At 37.6% G+C, this 20491-nt stretch overlaps 2 protein-coding genes across 6 annotated transcripts in view; one reads left to right on the top strand and one right to left on the bottom strand.

Moving 5' to 3' along the window:
* sntg1 (syntrophin, gamma 1) overlaps positions 1-2788 on the top strand; it is a 65047-nt gene extending 62259 nt beyond the window's left edge. For 2 of the 3 annotated variants that reach the window (XM_041802426.1, XM_041802427.1), the window contains 2 exons: positions 803-913; positions 1052-2788. In XM_041802426.1, coding sequence (XP_041658360.1) covers positions 803-913; positions 1052-1234 — 294 coding nt within the window. In that variant the 3' untranslated portion in view covers positions 1235-2788. Of the gene's footprint in view, positions 1-610; positions 914-1051 lie in introns of those variants that run through there. The other variant, XM_041802428.1, reaches the window with a different exon arrangement.
* Positions 2789-9120: 6332 nt separating this feature from the next.
* The window catches only part of pcmtd1 (protein-L-isoaspartate (D-aspartate) O-methyltransferase domain containing 1), a 28516-nt gene continuing 17145 nt past the window's right edge, over positions 9121-20491 (bottom strand). For all 3 annotated transcript variants that reach the window (XM_041802365.1, XM_041802368.1, XM_041802367.1), the window contains exons 4-6: positions 19841-20012; positions 12131-12254; positions 9121-11782 (exon numbers count right to left, since the gene is read on the bottom strand). In XM_041802365.1, the coding sequence (XP_041658299.1) occupies positions 11409-11782; positions 12131-12254; positions 19841-20012 (670 nt within the window). In that variant the 3' untranslated portion in view covers positions 9121-11408. The remainder of the gene's footprint in view (positions 11783-12130; positions 12255-19840; positions 20013-20491) is intronic.

Below are 20491 nucleotides of genomic sequence, written 5' to 3' on the forward strand. Positions count from 1 at the left end.
CTTAAATGTAGTATAGTTAAAATGTCAGATTACTTAGCAGCTTTCTGTCTACTTGAGGATTTTTGTACCAATGTCTCATCAGGAAACATAATTGGCCATTTTGGTCATTTTGTTCACATTACTTTTTTAATATACAGTGCTAAAGTGGGATTGAGGAGAGAGCATGTGATACCATCACCTCTGCTGTGGTGAGCAGTAGAGGATGATGGGAAAGCTGGGTAGGTGGCATGGCTCCTGTCACACTCATGAATATTTCCTTTGATATATAGATTTATATTCTTGTTTGCCACATGACAGTGAGTTGTCATATGTATGGTATGTTAAACAGGATTTATTCTGCCATAATTAATGAGATCAGTGTCTGAGTACTTATTACAGGTACAGTTCTGCAGCATGTATTAAAACGATCCATCCATATTCATGTGAGAAACATGGCCAGCTGTCTTCCTAAGGAGTCCGTCTGAAAGCTGACTGCTGTTCGGCTCATTTTGCAGCTTTTGTTTGTTCACTTCAACACTAATTGAATCAGCGAAGCTGTGCTTCTTAGGTGAAATTGCTGTGGCTTGTTAAATTTCCCAATGGCAAAAATAACAGGTTTATATCTCCAAAGGACTGCTATCTGTTGGATCTGCTGATGCGCCCCATTTCTCACTGGTTCCATGTGGACTTGGACATGAATTATTCATGGGATAGTGACACGAGAAGGAATTCACATATTAGCTTGAAGTAAATAAAGATTTATTGCTGAAATGTCCTACAGTTTAAATTCAGACTTATAAATTGTGTAATTTCTACATTTCAGGCGGTGCTGTGGAGATATAAGTTCTCCCAGTTGAAAGGATCATCTGATGATGGAAAAAGCAAGATCAAGTTTTTATTCCAAAACCAAGACTCCAAATCCATTGAAGCGAAGGTAAAGCACTTTGAGGGATATTTAATGCTGGATGTCAAGAGAAGAGTTACTCAACAAGAATTTCAAAGCAGCAAGGTCAAACAAAATGAATTACTCACGTATGACTTGAGTATTGATTTTTTTCCCCCTCTCTTTCAGGAGTTGGAGTTTTCAAACCTCTTTGCTGTGCTTCATTGTATTCACGCTTTTTTTGCTGCCAAAGTTGCGTGCCTGGACCCCATGTTTGTGGAGAGTCAAGGCACTGCGACTACCACCGGGTTTCCTTCTCTCTCCACTATCTCCTGTAATTCACAGACACCTAAACTCAAATACGCCACTTGACAGGCACTACTCTCCCCACACCCCCTCTAAAAGGACGCTGCACTTAGCAGAGACAGTGGCCAAAGTCGGTGGAGGAAAAATGTTCAAAATATAACACTATGGAGGACAGCTGTATTCAGTGGTGGAATAAAAGACCTCTCTCAAAGTGATATACTTGATACCCTAAAAGACATTCCAGATTCCTGGAATAACTGTGGACCTATACACAGACCTCTACTCTCTCTAAAAGACACTATGGACACAAAATGTGCAAATTTTTAAGTGAATTTGTTCTTCCCTTGATCCTCGGACAGCCCTATAATCAACACATCACAAAGAAAAGGCATTTTTTTCCCTCTTTATGTAATTTTAGTCAAGACTTGAGAGTTGAAACAAAAGATTTTATTCTTTTTGTGCCACATTATGTTATAAACATCTGCAAAGATTTATCTGGACCCTGGTTATGATGACTTAGTGCGATGATGCTTTATATCGTTTATTGTGTGTTCTTGAGGTGAAACTTTTACCTACATTTATAAACCAATCAGCATTATAACTTTCTACTTTCACTTGCGTCCAATTAAAAATAAAAGGCAGCATCAATATGTTTATTAACCCAAATTTTCAATACAAGTTCAACAGAAGCACTGGTGGGTGGATATACAGAGCAACCTCGTATATTTTTCTCTCTATATGATGTATACTCACATGTCAGAATAACTATTACAGGACAGAAATGTTGTATGAAAGTGTACTTTTTACAGTATGGATGAGGAGTGACATTTTATAAACACCGCCCACACAGTTGTAATCAGACAAAACCACACTAAACATGATTAGAAACACCTTCATCATGTTTATAGCATTTTTTCTCCCAAACTTAATTATGTAAATAAACACTGACATTGAAATGAACTCAAAGAATGATGAATTACAGCGATTACTTGAGGGATTACTTGTAGGGATTATGGCATTTGTTAATTTGATGTGCACCAGAGATGACTAGGTAGATAGCTCATAACCTTGTGCTCTTTTCAACATTTACTCTATGGACCAATTTAGAGGAATGAAATCAGCTATGGTGTATTTTTGGAATATTTTATCTGTTCTGACTTCTGCTTGTAAATATGAAGAATAACTTTTCATTGACAATGAAAAAAACACACCAGGAGGGGGGATTGAAATATGTAGCGTCATGCCCTCCAAAGGTTTGGGATGCCTTTTTAAACCGTTAAACTGTTTGCACATGCAGCAGAGTGACAACTAAACTATCATTTTCAAATAGAGTTCAGGTCAATTAGTGTAATTAGTCATGCTCTTACTTCCCATTTACACAGTCCAATCCAAACAGAGGAGACCCATGGGTAAGTAAACTCTGGAGGATAGTAAATTAAACGGGGTCAGTGCGGTGCTCGGTTCTGTGTGGGGCTTGTTAAGCTAACGTGTGTCTGAGGGAGACTAATGGCGGTGTGGTCTATGCAAAGAAAGTCTAAGTGATGCTTTAGTGCTTTAAAATTATCCAGTTCACCTGCCCTGATAACACAGGATCTAAAGAGTGAGGTTTATTTTATTTTTAGCAGATGTTTTATTAACAAATATGCTGTGTAATAAATTAATAAAAGAGACCTTTTATAACATGGCTCACTTGTGGTCAGTTTTATTTTTCATGTGTGGGTGCTCTACTAACCTTCCAAAGCAGATGGATACGCCTGTTTCCTTGTGTCCACCTTGCAAAGCTCCCGTCTGAACCTTTTGGGCCCAGTTAGAAAGTGACAGGACCAAACAGCGATGAGGGGCAGTACTTTCAGGCGCAGCGGAGTTGTGACGTATGCAAGCAGCAACAAGAGGCCGGTGCCGTTATGGCGGAAGAGATTAGCGTGGATGCTGCTAAAGTGCCAGATTTATCAGAAGAACAACAAACAGCAGTGAGTTGTTTTCTTTTCAAAAACAGCAAAAGTCGTGTACTGACATGTCTATAGTTGCCATGGTTCACGTTATTCCTTGGTAGCTGGGCATGTGCATTTTGGTCGTGGCTACGTCACATGTTTTGTTGCTTTGATTGGCCCGTAAAGATGTGACGGATAGAATGTTCATCCAATCACACTCCGAGTTTTTTCAAATCCTCTGCCCTTTTTCCCAGACGCTTAGTATTGAAGGTTTTTCAGATGGATGCGTGAAATAAATCCATCTGGTGTGTCAGGTTAGTACTCCACAGGATGTGATGAGAATATTCTAAGCCAGTTATGAGTCACACCCTTTCCCTCCATTTGCGCCACATTCACACACTGATAGCAGAGGTTGCTATGGAGAGTTGGTCATCAGTTTTAGCTAATCCCATGCATATCCATCCATGTGCATTTACACCACTGAGGGAGCAAATAGGGATTAAGTGTCTTTCCAAAGAACACATCGACATGTTACTGAAAAAGGCTGGGGTGACCACAATCAGAAGGTTGCGACTTGAGCCACAAATGCCTCAGTACAGATCAAAGGTTTGTGACAAGACGAGCTGACACTAGCAACTGCTTGCAACAGGCCGCTCTGCAACTTTAGCGATATCAGCTGTTTTTTAAAGCCAAGGAAGAATCCCAGAAAAGTAGTTTTTGAAGGATACTAAGTCATCGACTGCCAGTTCCAAATGTGAGTTTAACAGCTGCCAGGGAGGACTCTTGCCTCGCCTCAGAAGGATCCTTCCAACAAAGGAAGAATTCTAGACTTTAAGAAGGACCTAATGTATCGATTGTTTAACAACTTATAGAGTCACTCAATCTAAAGCGACCTATTCCTTAAGTTACAGTGCATAAAATGTGTCTCAGCAAAAAGGACAGTAATGCACATTCCCTTTTTCAGTATTTTTATCAGAAATATTGTAATAATGTACATCAAACAGTGTAATTCCTGCATGAGGTTGATTCATCACTAATTCCCCTCCAATCATCATCATTGTAGCATGCCAGCACAGTTTCACAGAACACACTATAAACACACAAATGCTTGGCTACCTCAGGCTTGTTATGACTAAGATATCTGCTGCAAATTATGTTTCCAACTGACAAATTTAGCCACAACAGCCTTGAATTTGTCATTTATTGGCTCATAGTCCTGCTTTAACTTGATTAACAGGACAAAAGCATCTATAAGAGTTTCCATGTAAAGATTTGGTTTAAGATTGGTTTTGCTATTATTATAGTAGCTGAGCGTGTACTTGACAAAACTAAAAAGAATCTATCCATTTTTGTAACAAGTACTCCACATTGCTTTCTAACTTTAGAGTAAGATGCATGGTTTTTACGTGTCCAGGTTTAGAAATAAACATAAGATACTTCCTGCTTTTTTGTAAGAGGTTCAGGGTTCCTTGTTGTAAATTGAACAGGTTTAAAAATTTATTTATTCTTGTGTATATAAAGCTGTTATAGCAGCAAATAAGACAGGAAAGGCAATGAACTAGACTGTGATTTCTCTTTCATCTTTGCACGGTTGAATCTGTGTTTATATTCCGTGTAATATAAACATGTGTAATCTGTAGAGAGCTGTCTATGGCTGCAGCATGGGTGATGAGCCCAAGACTGATTTCTCACTCTGAGACAATAAAGTTCATCCAAGCTCATCTTACTTGACACCTAATGAAAGGATAAGTGCTAAGAGAACCTAGCTCCAGGTTTTGACAATGCTGATGCTACCTATCCAATCACATGACCCTTAACAGGCCAGCCCTCCAACTCGAGGATATTTCCTGATGGTCAGCAAAAGCCAGGACATCACTGAGGTTGTCAAGTGGGAGCCTCCCTTCACAGGTGTTTAGTCCAGCTAGTCCCTTGATACCTCAGGGAGGGCGGACAGTGAGCTCCAGTACCTCTGATCACCCATCATACCGACATGAAAACCTCCTTTAAAATATCTACTCTACCAGATGGCCATCACAGCCCAACAGCATCAACAGACCCAACTGATCCATATATGCAAGCTCCAGGGAGTGACAATGCAGCTCTAGCCACCACAAACTAAACAGCTATTCCCAGTGCCAAGTTGCATATGAAAGAACTGCAGAGAGAATACAATAGATAATAGAGAGTCAGAGAAAGTCTAAGAAAAAAAATTAAAAAAGGGGATGGGGGAAGCATAACTTTTGATAATTTACTGGATCAAAGGATACCAAGTAGTCTGACAGCACAACAACAAAAATAAAAGCCCTATAGCACTGAATATTGGGAGATTTCTGTTTATAACTATCAAAAATCAGCATCATTGCTCATTTGCAATACAGGCAGTGTGTTTCAGTTTGCCTGCATTTTTTGATGAATTCATTCCTCTCCAATATACTTTTCTCATGAAAAAAGAGCTAATGTACTATTTAGTGGCATCAAGTTTTGAAGAAATTGAGACTGTATTGTTTCTGAAGCTCTTCATGTCAAAAAGTATTGAAAATTTAAACAATCTTAGTGTGATCAGAATTAAAATGATCATGTTTGTGCAGTGTATGACTTAGTACCACTAGATCTAGCAGCTAGCTGGTAGGCCTATCGATGATTGATTATAATTTTCATTGGCAACAAATAACACCAATAACACAACATTTAATAGTCCTGGGCTAATTAAATTACAGGCTTCAAGGCCAACAGCAAATAAAAGTAGGAAGCATTCATATATTATGAATCAAGAATTCAAATGCATACAGAAAATACCACCACAAACACACAAATCCTTGCTAAAAAATAATAGTGGATTTTCATAGGACTTCTGTGAGCTAAAAGAACTCCAGCACAAACTACATTTGAATAAAGAGGTTTGTTACCATTACAGTGGAAACAGCAATGCTAGCTAGTAGCCTCCTGTTAGCTAATGTCAACATTTGTCCATTATACACTGCAGAAATGGACAAAAATGGGTTTTTTTTTTTAGCCTATGGTGCTTTAACTTACAGTTTTAATGCAATTCGGTGTAAAAGTCAGCGTCCTCAGCCTCCTCTTTGTATTTTTCATTCTCAGTTGGGGACAACACAACAGGTAGTGGTCTTCGAGAAGAAAGTTGAAATTTCGAGAATAAAGTTGAAACACAGTTTCGAGATTAAAGTCGAAATGACGACAAAAAAGTCGAAACTAGTTATTACTAGCAGATACGCTGACGCTGCTGATAGACGCTGTGTGTTTATGTGGCAAAAGAGAGAATCTCTTTATTGTTAAACCCAATAATAAGGTACAATTTCACATATTCATTGATATGAGGCATAAGGCATACTGTAGAGACAGTCACAATTCTGTTATTGTCTTAGATATAAATCAAAAGGAGCACAGCAGCACTCATGTCTCTCTTCCTCTTATTCTCCTGATCACCTGTAGAGACGCACAGGTGACAGACCTCGTTACGTAACGGGAGAGTGAAGGGAGATTGATCGCTCGTTTATTGATAATAGGCTGCTGCTAATGACAAAATGTTATAACGGGCAAAAAGGGAACACTTTGTCACGTGTTGTATTGGAAACTAGTTAACAGTATTGTGTATGATACAGAAAATGTTACCTGCAAAACACCATGTACACGATGTACACTACGTTTGTGTATGGAATTTAGAAATAAAAACCCCCATATGTTTTTATTGCTGCTTTCATGCAGCGCCTCCATGCTTCCCTTCAGATATGTCAGTAGATTTGTTTATATTGATGTTGTCTGTCCCACCACAACAAACACTGATCAATAAACAAGTGATGAATCGCCCTTCGCTCTCCCATTACCGAGGTTGAGCCTGTCACCTGTGCATCTCTACAGGTGATCAGACAGAGAGGAAGACAAGAGCTGTTCTCTCCTGTTGATGTGAGTATTTAAGACAATAGCAGAGAATTGTGACTGTCTCTACATATCAATATGGGAGATTATACCTCATTATTGGATTTAACAACAAAGAGATTCTCTCATCGCCACATAAACACACAGCATCCATGGTCTGCTGCTAGTAAAAACAAGCTCCAATTTTTTTCTCGTCATTTTGACTTTAGTCTCGAAATTGTGTTTCAACATTATTCTCAAAATTTAGAATTTTTTTCTCGTCATTTCGACTTTAATCTCGAAATTGTGTTTCAACATTATTCTCAAAAATTTCAACTTTTTTCTCATTATTTCGACTTTAATCTCGAAATTGTTTCAACTTTATTCTCGAAATTTCGACTTTATTCTCGAAATTTCGAAGTAATTCTCGTCGTTTCGACTTTAATCTTGATTTGCCCAAAATTATTTTCTCCATCAGAAATGGCCCGAATCCACTTCCATACCTTTGCCTAATTAGAAGTAAAGTAAATATTTTCAGTGCTTTGTAATAATATTATTTATTTCATATATTGACACTCTTGATTTTAACCACCTGAGACACTGGTTGTGCCACCGGACATTTGCAACTGATTTCAAATTAAACAAAAGGAAAAAAACACCATAGAAACATGCTGTTACTTTTTTTCTTGATATAAAGTGGACACAAATCTTTTTAAAATAAAATGGAGAGTTTAACCGGGAAATTTTGCAGCTTTACATTGATTGTACCACCTTTTAACATTTGTTTATTCCAAATAATTCAACCGCAATTAAAATATCATTTTTAACAGTGTTGATAATCTGTTCATCTACTCTGAAGGTTGTGCCACTTGATATTTTTTAGGTTTAAGATTGCCAAAGTACGAAATTCATTACGTTATACAGATATACTGAGAACATATCTAAACAAAGTAGGTTTGGTAGAACAAACCAATACATACCATGAACAGATTCAAATATTTTCAAAAGAAAAAAAAGATTCAGACACAAAAATATGCACGTCATGTTATTGACCCATATCCAAAAGATGTCATCGGAATTGTCTAAGCTCAGGACATAAATTTAATTGGTTCTTACTCATGACCTACCATTCAAGAATTACATTTAAATTTCTTAGAATTTGTTCAGTGTTAAAAAGCTGATTTTTACCCTGCAACTTTGGTTCCCATTAGACATCTTTAACTTTTATTACCGCTGTTTTCTGTAGGCACAGGAGGAAACAACGCTATCTAGACTTGAGGGAGTAAGACTGTAAGATGTGTGCAAAGCAGCAAGAATAATTTTACTAAATGTTGAAAGTGTTAGGTTAGACAATATTGCTTTTTGAAATATATATATATATATATATATATATATATATATATTTTAATTGTGGAGTTAAAAGTCTACTCTAAATTCATGCCCAGGTAGGAGTTTTTCACTGTCTGGTAGTTTAACACATCATCATGCAACACTGCCATTACAGTTTTTTTCTGTTTATTACTTCCCCATAGCTTGTAATCACTGCTTGTAAATCTTTTATTGTTGATGAATACAGGCTGTAAGTTAAATATTTTTCATATCACAAAATCAAGCTTCACAATGTCATATCTAACTGTAGCATCCAAAACAAGATTGAAAAGCAGCTTCTGTTTCCATAAGAGGATGTATCTTAGAATGTTGCCTCTTTGTTTTCTATGGTCAGTGTCAGAAGAGGTCTATCAGAGATCAAGTATATTGCTCTATGAATTTTTACTGCACAGTCTTGTGGTTTATACAGGGTCATCTCACTTGATGAGCAAGCTAATAATGCACCAAGACCTGCAATGATGTTTATTAATTCATCACACTCACAAAGTGATGAACATGTCCACTGATCACTATTAACTTTGAAACATTGGAGGTATTGTCTTGAAAATGCACAGTAACATGGAAGAAAAGGCTTCTCTGTGTTATCAAAAAAGGTCATTGCAAGCCTAGCAGGGATAGCAGACTGGCACTTTTACTACTGTTTGTAGGCTGTGTCTGCCTACAAAGATGACTCATTTGACACTTTGACCACATCAGCCATTTGCTGTGAACCAAATAAAAGACTTAAAAAGGAGGTTACAATGATAGGAAGAGGCATGATGTGATTGTGACCTTTATTTTTGTGCCAAACATTTACGGAGGAACAACACATTTTCAAAATGAACTGCACACTCTATGAGAAATCAGCCTATAGGGCTGATAAACAGTGACAGAGCTGTTTGTGCGCTTGACAAATTAATTTCAGCAGAGAACTGGTTATGACTTGATCTTTTCCAGGTGCCATTTTTTTGTAGTCGACTCTTGTGCACATTAACACTATCACAGCAGTCCCATTAACTTTGGTGCAAGGCATGACCTGAGAGTCGAGATTGTAGGCCCCTTGCTTTCATTACTTAATGTGCTCTCTAATTAGCCATTATGTTTTAGGGAACAGCGTATAAACTGTTGCATGCCTGTAACTGGCCATGTGAAATTTAATGGTTGCTACGCAAATTAAATGGGACCATTTTCTTATGGGTAATTACGTATAAGCTATGAAATTGTTCCATTATTGCTTACTTGGAAAGCTTTCTGATGAATGTAAAATTAAAAAAAAAAAAAAAAAGTAAACGTATTCACACACAAAATTACTAATATAATAATCACCCCCGTTTTCAAACAAAAATATTTTTTCATTACACCAGAACAGAATACACTAAAATGTCTTATCTATAATCAGACAGCAGTGGAGTTTTGATCTACAGAGTTCCCAGTGTCAAAATACAGTACAGCAAGAGGGTGCTACAACAAACCAAATGCAACTGAAACGGTATGCAGAATCATATGATAAGAATACATCTATATAATCACTTCTTATATCGAATAGAATTAATATCAACAACATTCAACTTAGCTTTTGGAATACTAAAAATATGCATTCAAAGTAAGAGAAAAGAAATTCCCAGTCCATGATGGTAAAGCATTAAGAATAAAGTGTGACATCTATCAGTGATGTGCTATTTTTTTCCTCACTCTGGAATGTTTTTAATTTTTTCGCTTCTTTCTCTTTTGATGAGAGGTCAATTTACTGTGCCGGAAAGCTCACAGAAGTCCTAAAGTGATGGAGTTTGTTGGCACTTAAAGGCCATCACGTCAGGGAAAGTTCTGCTAGTGAATTGTACTTTGATTTAATATTACAAGAAGTCCCATCCACGGTAAAAACTGAGCCAAAATGGCACCTTTGTTTTTTTACTTCACTTGAGGACTGCAGGATAAGGTGCTTTCCTGGAGACTTCTTTAGTCCAGGCTTTAAAAAAGGCTTCTTAATCCTCAGTGATTTTGATTTGCATTGTTGTCGAATAAAAAAGTAGACTTTCCTCAAAGCCATCAAATCGATTAATATTCTTTACATCCTTTTTTTCAAAACATTTCCAAACATGATCACCTGGGACATCACCTCCAGTGACCAATCAGAAGAAGTGAAGCAAAGTCAGGAACACTCAACACATATACAGTATATTCATGCATGTATTCATTATTGACTTACATCTCCTCTTTCACAAAGACCCCTGAAAAAAAGAAACCCCCGGTATCATTATTGAAACCTCTGACATGATTAACTATTTTACAATTTGCATCAACACTGGAAAGAGGAGAGGGCCTACAACACCTTGTCGTACCAAGTAGGATGTCAGCTATTCCTATGCAAAGTGAGAAAACACAACATGTCAGCACCCGGTAGAAAAAGTTACATTAAACGGTGCCCTGTAGAAAAAAATCATGAACCACTCAGGTCTCTCAGTGATTTCTTGTAAGAGGAAGGTACAAAACATCGAGACTGAAAGTGAAATATCAAGAGAAGTAATGACCTAAGTGTCCCAGTCATGATTATGTAAGAACATCTTGCTCTTAAACTCAACATGGGAGGATTTGTCCTAATTTGCTTCTTGCTCCTTTCTGCTTCAGCGAATCCTCAAATTGATAGCAAGTTAAAGCTTCTAAAAAAGCTGCAATAAAAGTCTTCATCTTAGCATGATCCTATTTTAACAAATATAGTAAGAACTTTGTTGTTTTATACAATTTTTAATCTGCACATTTCTGCAGAAATCCTGACATTGTGATAAAATCTGAATCTCAAAACAGATTTCTGAAAGTATGTCCATAAAGATGCTTTAAAAGTTTTTTTTGTTGTTGTTTTTGATATACAAATCAAAAGGAAAAAAAAAAAACAAATCTAACAACTCATGACAAGCATAACATTATTATCCAATATTATCTATGGCGTCTTTTTCCATTATAGTTTTGCCATCAAGATTTAATGGAAATAATGCTACATTTGTACTGAAAAAGTTGAAAAAGAAAAATCAGCAGGCGCTGCACCCATTAAGAGTGAAAAATAAATGAATCAGTCATTTCTCTCTGTAATACAGCAAATATGCTTTCAGCGACTCAGGCAGCGGCAGAGCCATTATTTGGTCTCTCAATACGTTCACTTGCTTGAGGATTTCAATGTCGCCAATGTCTCTGTCCTCCTCCTCTTCCACTTCCTTGTGCTCCTCCTCATTGTGCTCCTCCTCCTCACTCTCCACCGTTTGGGGGATCAGCTGATTGCCTACAAAAACATAGGTGTTGATGCGGCGCCGCCGGCAGCGCCTGCGTTTGCGCTTCTGGGGAACTCGCTGCACGGTCCCCTTTCCCTGACTGTCCTCATTGGCCAGGTTCCTGAGCGTGCGGCGGATGTAGATGCGAGACAGATCCTGAAGGCTACGGACAGTCACTGGGGCTGAGGACAAAGAGAGATGACACAGTCCTTCAGGGCGATGCACCACAAAGATAAAATAATAACCACACAACTGCACTGCTCCTTCAACTAGGGCAGCATAAACAAGTGAGGCTGTCCAAAAGGAAAGTGGGTCTTAGTTTTCAACAGAAACAAAAGATGTGGCTCAATGCTGGAGCTGTGAGGCGAACCTCTTGTGTCACATTGAATATCACTAAAGGAAACATCTCATCATTTCACTTTGAATGTACTGTCTGACTGTAAAATACTGCCTGTCTTATACTAACGGCAGCACTGACATAATAAAACATAACAAAGCCCCTTCGTCTAGGACAGAGGCTGGAAACTTACGCAGATGCACCGTGTCAGGCTTCTCTCCATCAGCTCTGCTCTGCTGGACCAAGGGGGCAAAGGACACCGCCAAGATGTTTTTGCTCTCCCATGTGCACTGGCCAGTCCTGGTTATCTGGGTCAGCTGCATAAAGAGACAAAACCTGAACTCAGCACTGAGCACTTATAAATATGAAACACTGGGACATCAGGGAGCAAGGTCTAAGAGTCTAAAACAGCACAGTTTCTTAAAAATCTATGAATTTTTCATCGTGTTTTCTTGTTATCGCTGTGAAATTAAGTCAAAGTTGTGTGTATATTTACCCCTCTGTTATTGTTTCATTTGTATTTTTTGGATTTGACACCAGAGCAGAGATGATCCTCACTGCCATGTCTCTCTCTGTTTGACTCACTCCATCTGCAACAGCGCACTGCTACTATGATTTCTACTGAAACAGAATATTTGCTAATGACAAGAAATCCACACTTAAATGATCATACTTCTTATTCCCTATTCCAGGTGTTCATTAGGGCTGACAGATAAGCACACAGGAATCCCTGGAAAAGAAAAGGCCCTCCTTTACATTACATATGTATGTATGTTACATATGTGCTACTGTACATCACAGGTGCATGAAATATTAACTACATTTCCACAATTGGTTTTCTATGTGAATACATGACTGTCAATGTGCCTGGTAGCAGAAACTAGACCAGACCCTAGGGGCAGTTAATATCCTCATCAAAGCTGACTAAAATTAATGTTTCACAATTGATAGACATTTTCTATGAATCTAAAAATCAATAGATAATAGAAGCAGTGGTGTAAGGTAGTAGCAATGGGCCCCAGTGCAGGCTATTATAACGGGCCCTTGGGCTCCTTAGTAGGGAAGCACACATGCACACACATACCCACACACAGTTAGGGGCATATATATTTATATGGTACTAACCATGTGTTGGATTTTACAGTGGAATGTGTAACCAAGGCTATTGTATGTGGAGAGTACAGATGTCAAAGAGAAGGCTATCAGAGCGAAATGGCATGACAGCTCGCTCGGCTTTGCTTGTAGGTGTGCTGGCTTGTCAGTCTTGATATATTTTGCCTGGCTGGAGTTTTGCCATCTTGTCACGTGATCAAATAGAGACTTCAGAAAGGACAGCATACTCACATTACCTAGATATCATTAGTGCATCTGTGCATGACATATATACAAAATAAAATAATGGCATATTCAGTTTTTTGATTTTCCTAGTTTAAGGCAAGATTAAACTCTATTTTATAAGATAAGTCTTATAAAATAATAGTTAAAGAAGTTGTATTATAGAAGTGGTCTTTTAACACCTTTTTTTCTGTTAAGCAAAAAGAGCAGGAAGTAGTAAAGAATTCCAAGCCAAGGGAAGACACAGCAAACCAGGGCTATTACAGTGAACTTAAACTAAAAGAGATAACAGTATTGTTAATATGCTGGTGACAGAAGAATTTCAATGTCATCGTGGACATGTGATGATTTCAAATGATAGGTCTTCAGGTCGAAAAGTGTAGTGCAGCAGAGCAAAGGGAAGTCAGAACTACAGTCACCATCTGCCCTTGCATACCCATCATCCTTTGCACTCCACTCACTGGCTGATCCAAAAGCACGAAAATGGTGGATGCTACAACTGGTGAAGGAGAAGCAAGTGACAAAGTCTTTAAGATTTCAGAGGCTCAAGCAACTTTTAACTCTGACATGTGGAAGTATTTTGTTTTGAGAAAGGAAGAAAGGTGACAGACCGTCAAAATACAATATGCAGACACTGCAAGACTGCGGTGATGTACTCAGGCCTGCCCACAGAATTGACTGGGCCTATGAAACACTAGGTGAGTGGGCCCTCCCCAGTTTTGATTTTATTGATATCAATGCATGTGTGTTGGATCAGTAGCATTCGTGCTAGCATCCTGGCTAACCGTTACTTGAGATTGGAGTTAAAAGCTATTACTGGGTTCTGATGTTCAAATTATTTATTTTTGCTAAATAAAAACTAACCAAAAGTGATAAACCAGCGGTAAAACTAATGAAAACTAAAACAGAAAGTGATAACATTAAAATGAAAACCAAAGAAAAATCTAAACCTTGCAGCAAAAACACAGTCATCTCTGGAATGACAATACTATAAGTCTTAAATTAATCCAGTTAGAGCAGAATCTACAGATATTCAATCCTTTATAAAAATCTAATACTGCTATTAGTAAATTTGGATCAAATATTTGGATTATCTCCAAGAACTGCATAACACTAAAAACATTTTCAGTAAAGTCTAAGAGACCTTGGAAAAATGTTTTTCTCTTGTTCTATTTATAGGTTTATGTTTGAATAAAAAACTTTGTATAATACATCATTTCACCAGACTCCTCCTTCTGAACTCTTCCTGTGTTAAAAAAAATTTGTGCTCTGTTGTTTAAAAAAGGAGTATGAGCTTGTTTTTGTTGGATTATTAGTAGTCTGAGAATGCTGCAGCTATTTGTCTTCTTACCCAGCTGTCATATCCTGCAGATGAAACTCCTAAATGAGAACATTTCATGGAAGTTTGGAGAAATTTTGTAGACAATAAAACAAAATAACACTTATCTGATCTAAACACAGACCTATAAACAGTAGAACCAGAGATAATCATAATCTTGCAGAAGTGTCTTATTTTTCCAGAGCTGTATTTCACAGGAAAATCTACCCTGGAGTTCTGAGAAAAGCTGTTGCAAATAAAGAGTTCTTAAAAACAGTAATATCCTGGGTATTTATTACTCTTGTAATACATGTTTTTCCATCTAAAGTTTGCTGTGACCTACATAGTGGTGTGATCGATATACCAGTATGAAATGCTTAGACACTTGCTGTCAAATGCAGCTGCCACCATCACACATTGCACGCCACCTGGCCACCTATTGACAATTCACCCCTTATTCATGGTGTACTGCAACTAGCTGCTTCACTGCTCACAATGTGCAGAGAAACACAGCGATGCAGACTAAACTGGTGGGGACTGTTGACGTTTTTTTCCCATCTTTTCTTCCTTATTAGTTAAGTTCATTCAAAAGAAAAAGGGGGTATACTGAAAGTATATAAACCTGTGGAGTTTTGGTTTGATTGAAAAGTCTCCTGAATTCATTTAAAACAACAACTGATAACCAAGGTGGACGGCAGGACTTGTGGACTAACAGTTCAGAATAATCTCAGCAGGCAGTATCACAGCTTGCAGAAGGGCCAGCTAGCCAGCAGACAGCTGTACAAAAACTGCATGCTTTAGACTTTGCTTGAGACAAAAATCACACGGTCAGACAGTTTCCCTCTGAGAGACCCTTGAAAACACAGTTGTGACCTACAATCTGGGTTTTTTGATTGTTCTGGCAATTATTTTCTCAGCAAAGGTGTACATTTTTTTGGCCATTAGACAAAAATATGTGAAAAATGCCATCAAATGTCACTTTTAATCACCCCAGTGCTTAATGTTTCTAGTACATTCCAATTAAGAGAAAATAACATCTGTGGAGTGGTGCGTTAGAGAAACTGGGGCCATGTGATGTTTGCCTTAAACGATGATTTAATTATTTATAGAACAGACAATCAATTTTGTGAATTGGCTAATTAAATTTTCAACCAATCGTTGCAGTTATGGTAGACAGTGCATCGCACACCCCTACCAGACACATCATCTACTCCTGTGGGGAGTCAGATATGTCACAAATAGCCTTCAGGATGAGCGTGATATCTATGTGCTCTGGCCATAACAAGTAATTACCCGTCCACAGTGTGACAGTCATCAAAACACAATTAAACCACATGAGGCTGACGACTCATCACGCATGTTAATATAGTGAGCATAAATCATGTAGGGGGAGCGTTAATGGTTTTGGGGTCATTCAAGTGGCACACAGTGGTCCATTAATCCCTGTAGATACAGTGGACAGCTGGGGGCCACATACGTATATGGTACATGCATTTAAATCCATCTTTAATGCACTTTATTCAAAAGGAGAACAATCACTGTCACTGCGCAAGGCCTCTATGAAATTACTTAGTTTTCTTTCAAAACTGCCACAAAATAGTTGCTCAGATTTACTTTTTTATGATACTGAATGTATGTATATCTATAATGGTATTCTGATTAAAGGTTATAAATGCTGCATACTGACCAAGGCTAGCATTAATCCCTGGATAGATTCTTTTATGTGTGTTCTGTTTTTCAGCACATCTACTGGCATAAACATAAAGATATAATATGCTCATGATGGCATCTTTTTGTCATTACAGCATATATCTAATGCAAAATGAGGGCGGAAAAAAGAAGTATCAAGGACATACAGTGAAGAAGAAAACCTTAGAGTGTTTGAATCAGTATAAGAAGAAATAAGGCTTAAGAATGTGCCATTAATACAAAAAGCTTTTGAAATATACAAGGCTGCCCATAAGGGAGCATAAGAGGAGAGCTTCCTGGGGCCCAGCCAAACTGAAAGCATATGGAGTTCAGCAAAACCATGGTCCATTGTAAAATTAAGCTGTGACACCCATTTCATTTTTCACCTGAATAATAGCCAATCTTATCAAAGTGACACAAATGAATTTTATTTATTAATGCTGTAGTACGGCATAGCCTTTTTAACTTAACTCCTTTTCTTCAAACAGAATTAGCTTTTTATTGATAATGTTAACATTGTGGATGGGCACACTAAACTAAATGATTTGGAAAGACTTCATGAGTAGACCATAATGAGCACAAAGGTCAGGATACCAAAAAAATAAAGCAGAAGGCACTAAATCAATTTTTCAGTTTTCTTACGACTAAATATGGGAGTGGATATAAAATTTGTCATACATCAGTGTGAAACCAGCTTTAAAGACTTAGTTTTCTACTAGGTAGATAAGAAAAACGGTAATGTTTGGTGGCATTTAAACTTTAAATATGTTTGAATGTAAATATTAACAAGTCAGTTAAAGGGGTAGATAGTAACTAGAAAAAAAGCACTCGGAGAGCGCAGACCTCCGCCATTAGCCCTATCTCCCAATAGTGAAGAACCCTTCAAAAAATTCCTGGATCCATCCCCATGTGCCCCCCTCCACGGCATTTGCCAATTACGCCCTCCCTGGTGGGGTGGAAACACGGTGAGGCAAAGTATTTGCTTCACTATGGGTGCCAACAAATTCACCCATGGTCTCCCCGGACGACTGGAAGTCATGGCAGAGGGTGAATATTCCTCTATTCCTCCCAGCATTGTGAGTATTCTCACTACAATTTGCTGCCTTTCTCTCTGTTATGCTCCGACTCGTCTCCTCGACCAGGTGTGCGCCTTTCAAACTCTATAAACTCCAAAACTTTGAATAGAAACACACCCAAAAAATGCTGCTCCAAAAACTGCTGCTGGGATTGAAGTTACTCATGTCCGCCATCTCCTGGTGTAAAGTGGTAACAGCACACACCTCCACCATTAGCCCTATCTCCCAATAGTAAAGAATCCTTTAAAAAATTCCTGGATCCAGATAGTGATCTGGATCACTCCCAAAATCGAACCAGTTCTTCCTTATGCCATTTCTGATATTTCCTGAAAATTTCATCAAAATCCGTCCACAACTTTTTGAGTTATGTTGCTAACAAACGAACAAACGAACGAACAAACCCACCTGATCACATAACCTCCTTGGCTGAGGTAATAAGTACAATCTCAACAATTGATACAAAATGATATGATTAGCACTGAGGATTGTTCATTTCTATTGATAATGACATGCTTTCTGACACTCCTCATCAATCTGAGTCCTTATCAATAATACTATCAATATTTTTCTACTGTTTGCAGGAAAGATGAAATGACATTACGTTTTTAACAGCAGTGTTATTAGCTGACAAAATTCCATCAGTTTTATTTCATATAGCTTAAAATACTAATTTCTCATGCTCACAACTGTATTCATTCACACTTTTTCAAACAGAATTTCCTTTTCCTTGATGTTGCTCTAAAACCTCATGACATTTTATTTATATTCACATGATAGTTATTTTACTGGGCTGACCCTGAACATGTCATAATATTAACCATATGTAAGCACAGTAAATGATCCAATTACCTTTAGTTTTGCTGATTTCAACACAGGTTTTGACATGAATCTCAACACTGGATTACTATTTTTAATTGGTGGGACCTACTACAAAGTTTTGGAGCTCTTTTCACAGCTGATCTGAAAAGATGAGGAGGATAACGGCTCTTCAGCAGCTAAGGCCAGGGTTATAAGTGCATGTTACTTCCAGCAGCAGTGGGGGATTTTTGTTTGTCAAGCCAACAGTCAAAGCTTTTGGTTTAGTTTGATACACAATACTGATGTGCTCGTAGCTTATGCCCCCTTGTAAGAACTGATGCATGTTTTTTGTAAAAGTGATCTGATAAAATAACATTATGTCACAGACTTTGATAGCAGTATCAATAAGTTAAAATGTTACTGATCTTTGGGGTGTTGAGAAATGCAGAGGTGGGTCATTATGAAACTTGGCACTGATCTCAATCCCTAGATATGATATGATAGGCTACAACTAGTACAATATGATACTGCAACACATAATCCAATACAAAAGAAACAATACCCTTTATTTTCCTTTAGTCAAAGTCAAACTTTGCTGATTCTAAAATAGAATCAATAAATTAAAATATAGAAGTATCTCTAAATGTGAACCACAGAAATATAGTAAAGGTTTCAGCCAAAAGCTAGTGAAAATGCTGCCAAATTTGCAAAATATACCGAAGCAGAGCACTCGATATTTCAAGTTATTTTTAACTACCATGGCATGGGCTATTTCTTAATGTTGCATCTTCATCTTTACCAAGCCATGTCTTTGAGTATGCTCAACTGCACAGCGTGTCAGCATTTTCAAAAACCTCTCCTCCTCCTACAGCATGATGTTTCATGAAAGTCCACTCCAGGAGTCATTTTTAAAAGCCTTTTTGTTTGTGCTGTTTTGATGAATGAAAGCCTGGCACCGATAAAAGACAACAACAAAGAGGTAAAAGAAAAAGATGTGGTTTGGAAAATATTTGCTAACTGTTTACTGCATTGTGTGGACATGGGCTGGGGAGCTTTTATGTTTTTGATGCATGAAAGAGCATCTGAATAGAACTATATTTCATTTATTTTTTTTTTTTTGGATCGTGATGCATCAGTTTACAGACTGCTTTTTCTTACCAATGACTTCTAATGTCTATAGAAACACAGCAAAACACATAAGTCAACCAAGTAGTTTGGACCCCATCTTAACAAATGCTTTTTATATTTTCTGTCTGTGCCCTGTATTCTATTTTTCTTGTGTGAATAAAAGAAAAGAAATATACATATTCTAAGTTCATGGTACTATTTTGAAGTCATCTCAGAAGTTCGGAAATTGTCAAGATCTTTACCCTACATGCTGTTTAAACTTGCTTCTGACCATTTTTGCTTCCAACTTCCCAGAATATTCTAAATGCCCTCCACATGCCCAGCAGCCAGTCTACACTTACAAATCCACCAGTTTAAATAAAACATTTATTTAAACAGGCCTGTGTGTGCTCCTTACACGGCTTCTCAAATCCAGAGCCAGTTGTGTCTCAATAATGCATGTTGCATAACCAGTCTTAGGTCAAAGCTATTTTGCCTTGTTTCCCCTTATGTCTAAGCATTTTGAATAGCAATAAAGATGTGTTGATTTTGTATCTTTCCCACAGACTGTAGCACTTACCTGATCCTCAATGGGCATCACCAGAATGCCTCCAATTTTGAGCAGCACTTTCATGTAATTTTCATGGTCTTTCTGCACTCCTGCGCCGCAGTAAATGCGATCGTATTGGTGACTGTCTGTTGAGATTTCAAGGCAATTCCCCACCACAAAGACAGGTTCACAGAACTCAAACCTGTAAAAATATAATCAAAAGGGTTGTTGATGCAACACCTTGAAGTATAAAAATTTTAGTGCTTATGTGATGTTTGTGCCCGTGGATTGAATACATGCAGCTTGGTACAAAAAAGTAACTAGCAGTTAGTTACCTGGTACAAATCTATAAAATTCTTTATCAAAAGTATTGGAAATAAATCTGAATACTGATTCATTGTGTTTACGGAGCAGTTTACATCACACAGACAGTTGAGCACAGTGTTGTATAGAAGCTGGTTAGCTTAAGCTCAGCTCAAATGTGCAGTATAAATAAACTTTACTTACTTTACAATGATGGTGATAATTTAATTATTAATAAAAAACATTAATTATGTTTTCTCATGACTTGGGGCATGCGCTAAAAATAAATCTTGGATTTTATGAATCAATCATGGTGAATTTAATTTTTTTAATCACAAAAAACCCTCTTCAATGTCAAAGTGAAAACAGATTCCAACA

The sequence above is a fragment of the Cheilinus undulatus genome, linkage group 13 (assembly GCF_018320785.1).
Source record: "Cheilinus undulatus linkage group 13, ASM1832078v1, whole genome shotgun sequence".
NCBI lineage: Eukaryota > Metazoa > Chordata > Actinopteri > Labriformes > Labridae > Cheilinus > Cheilinus undulatus.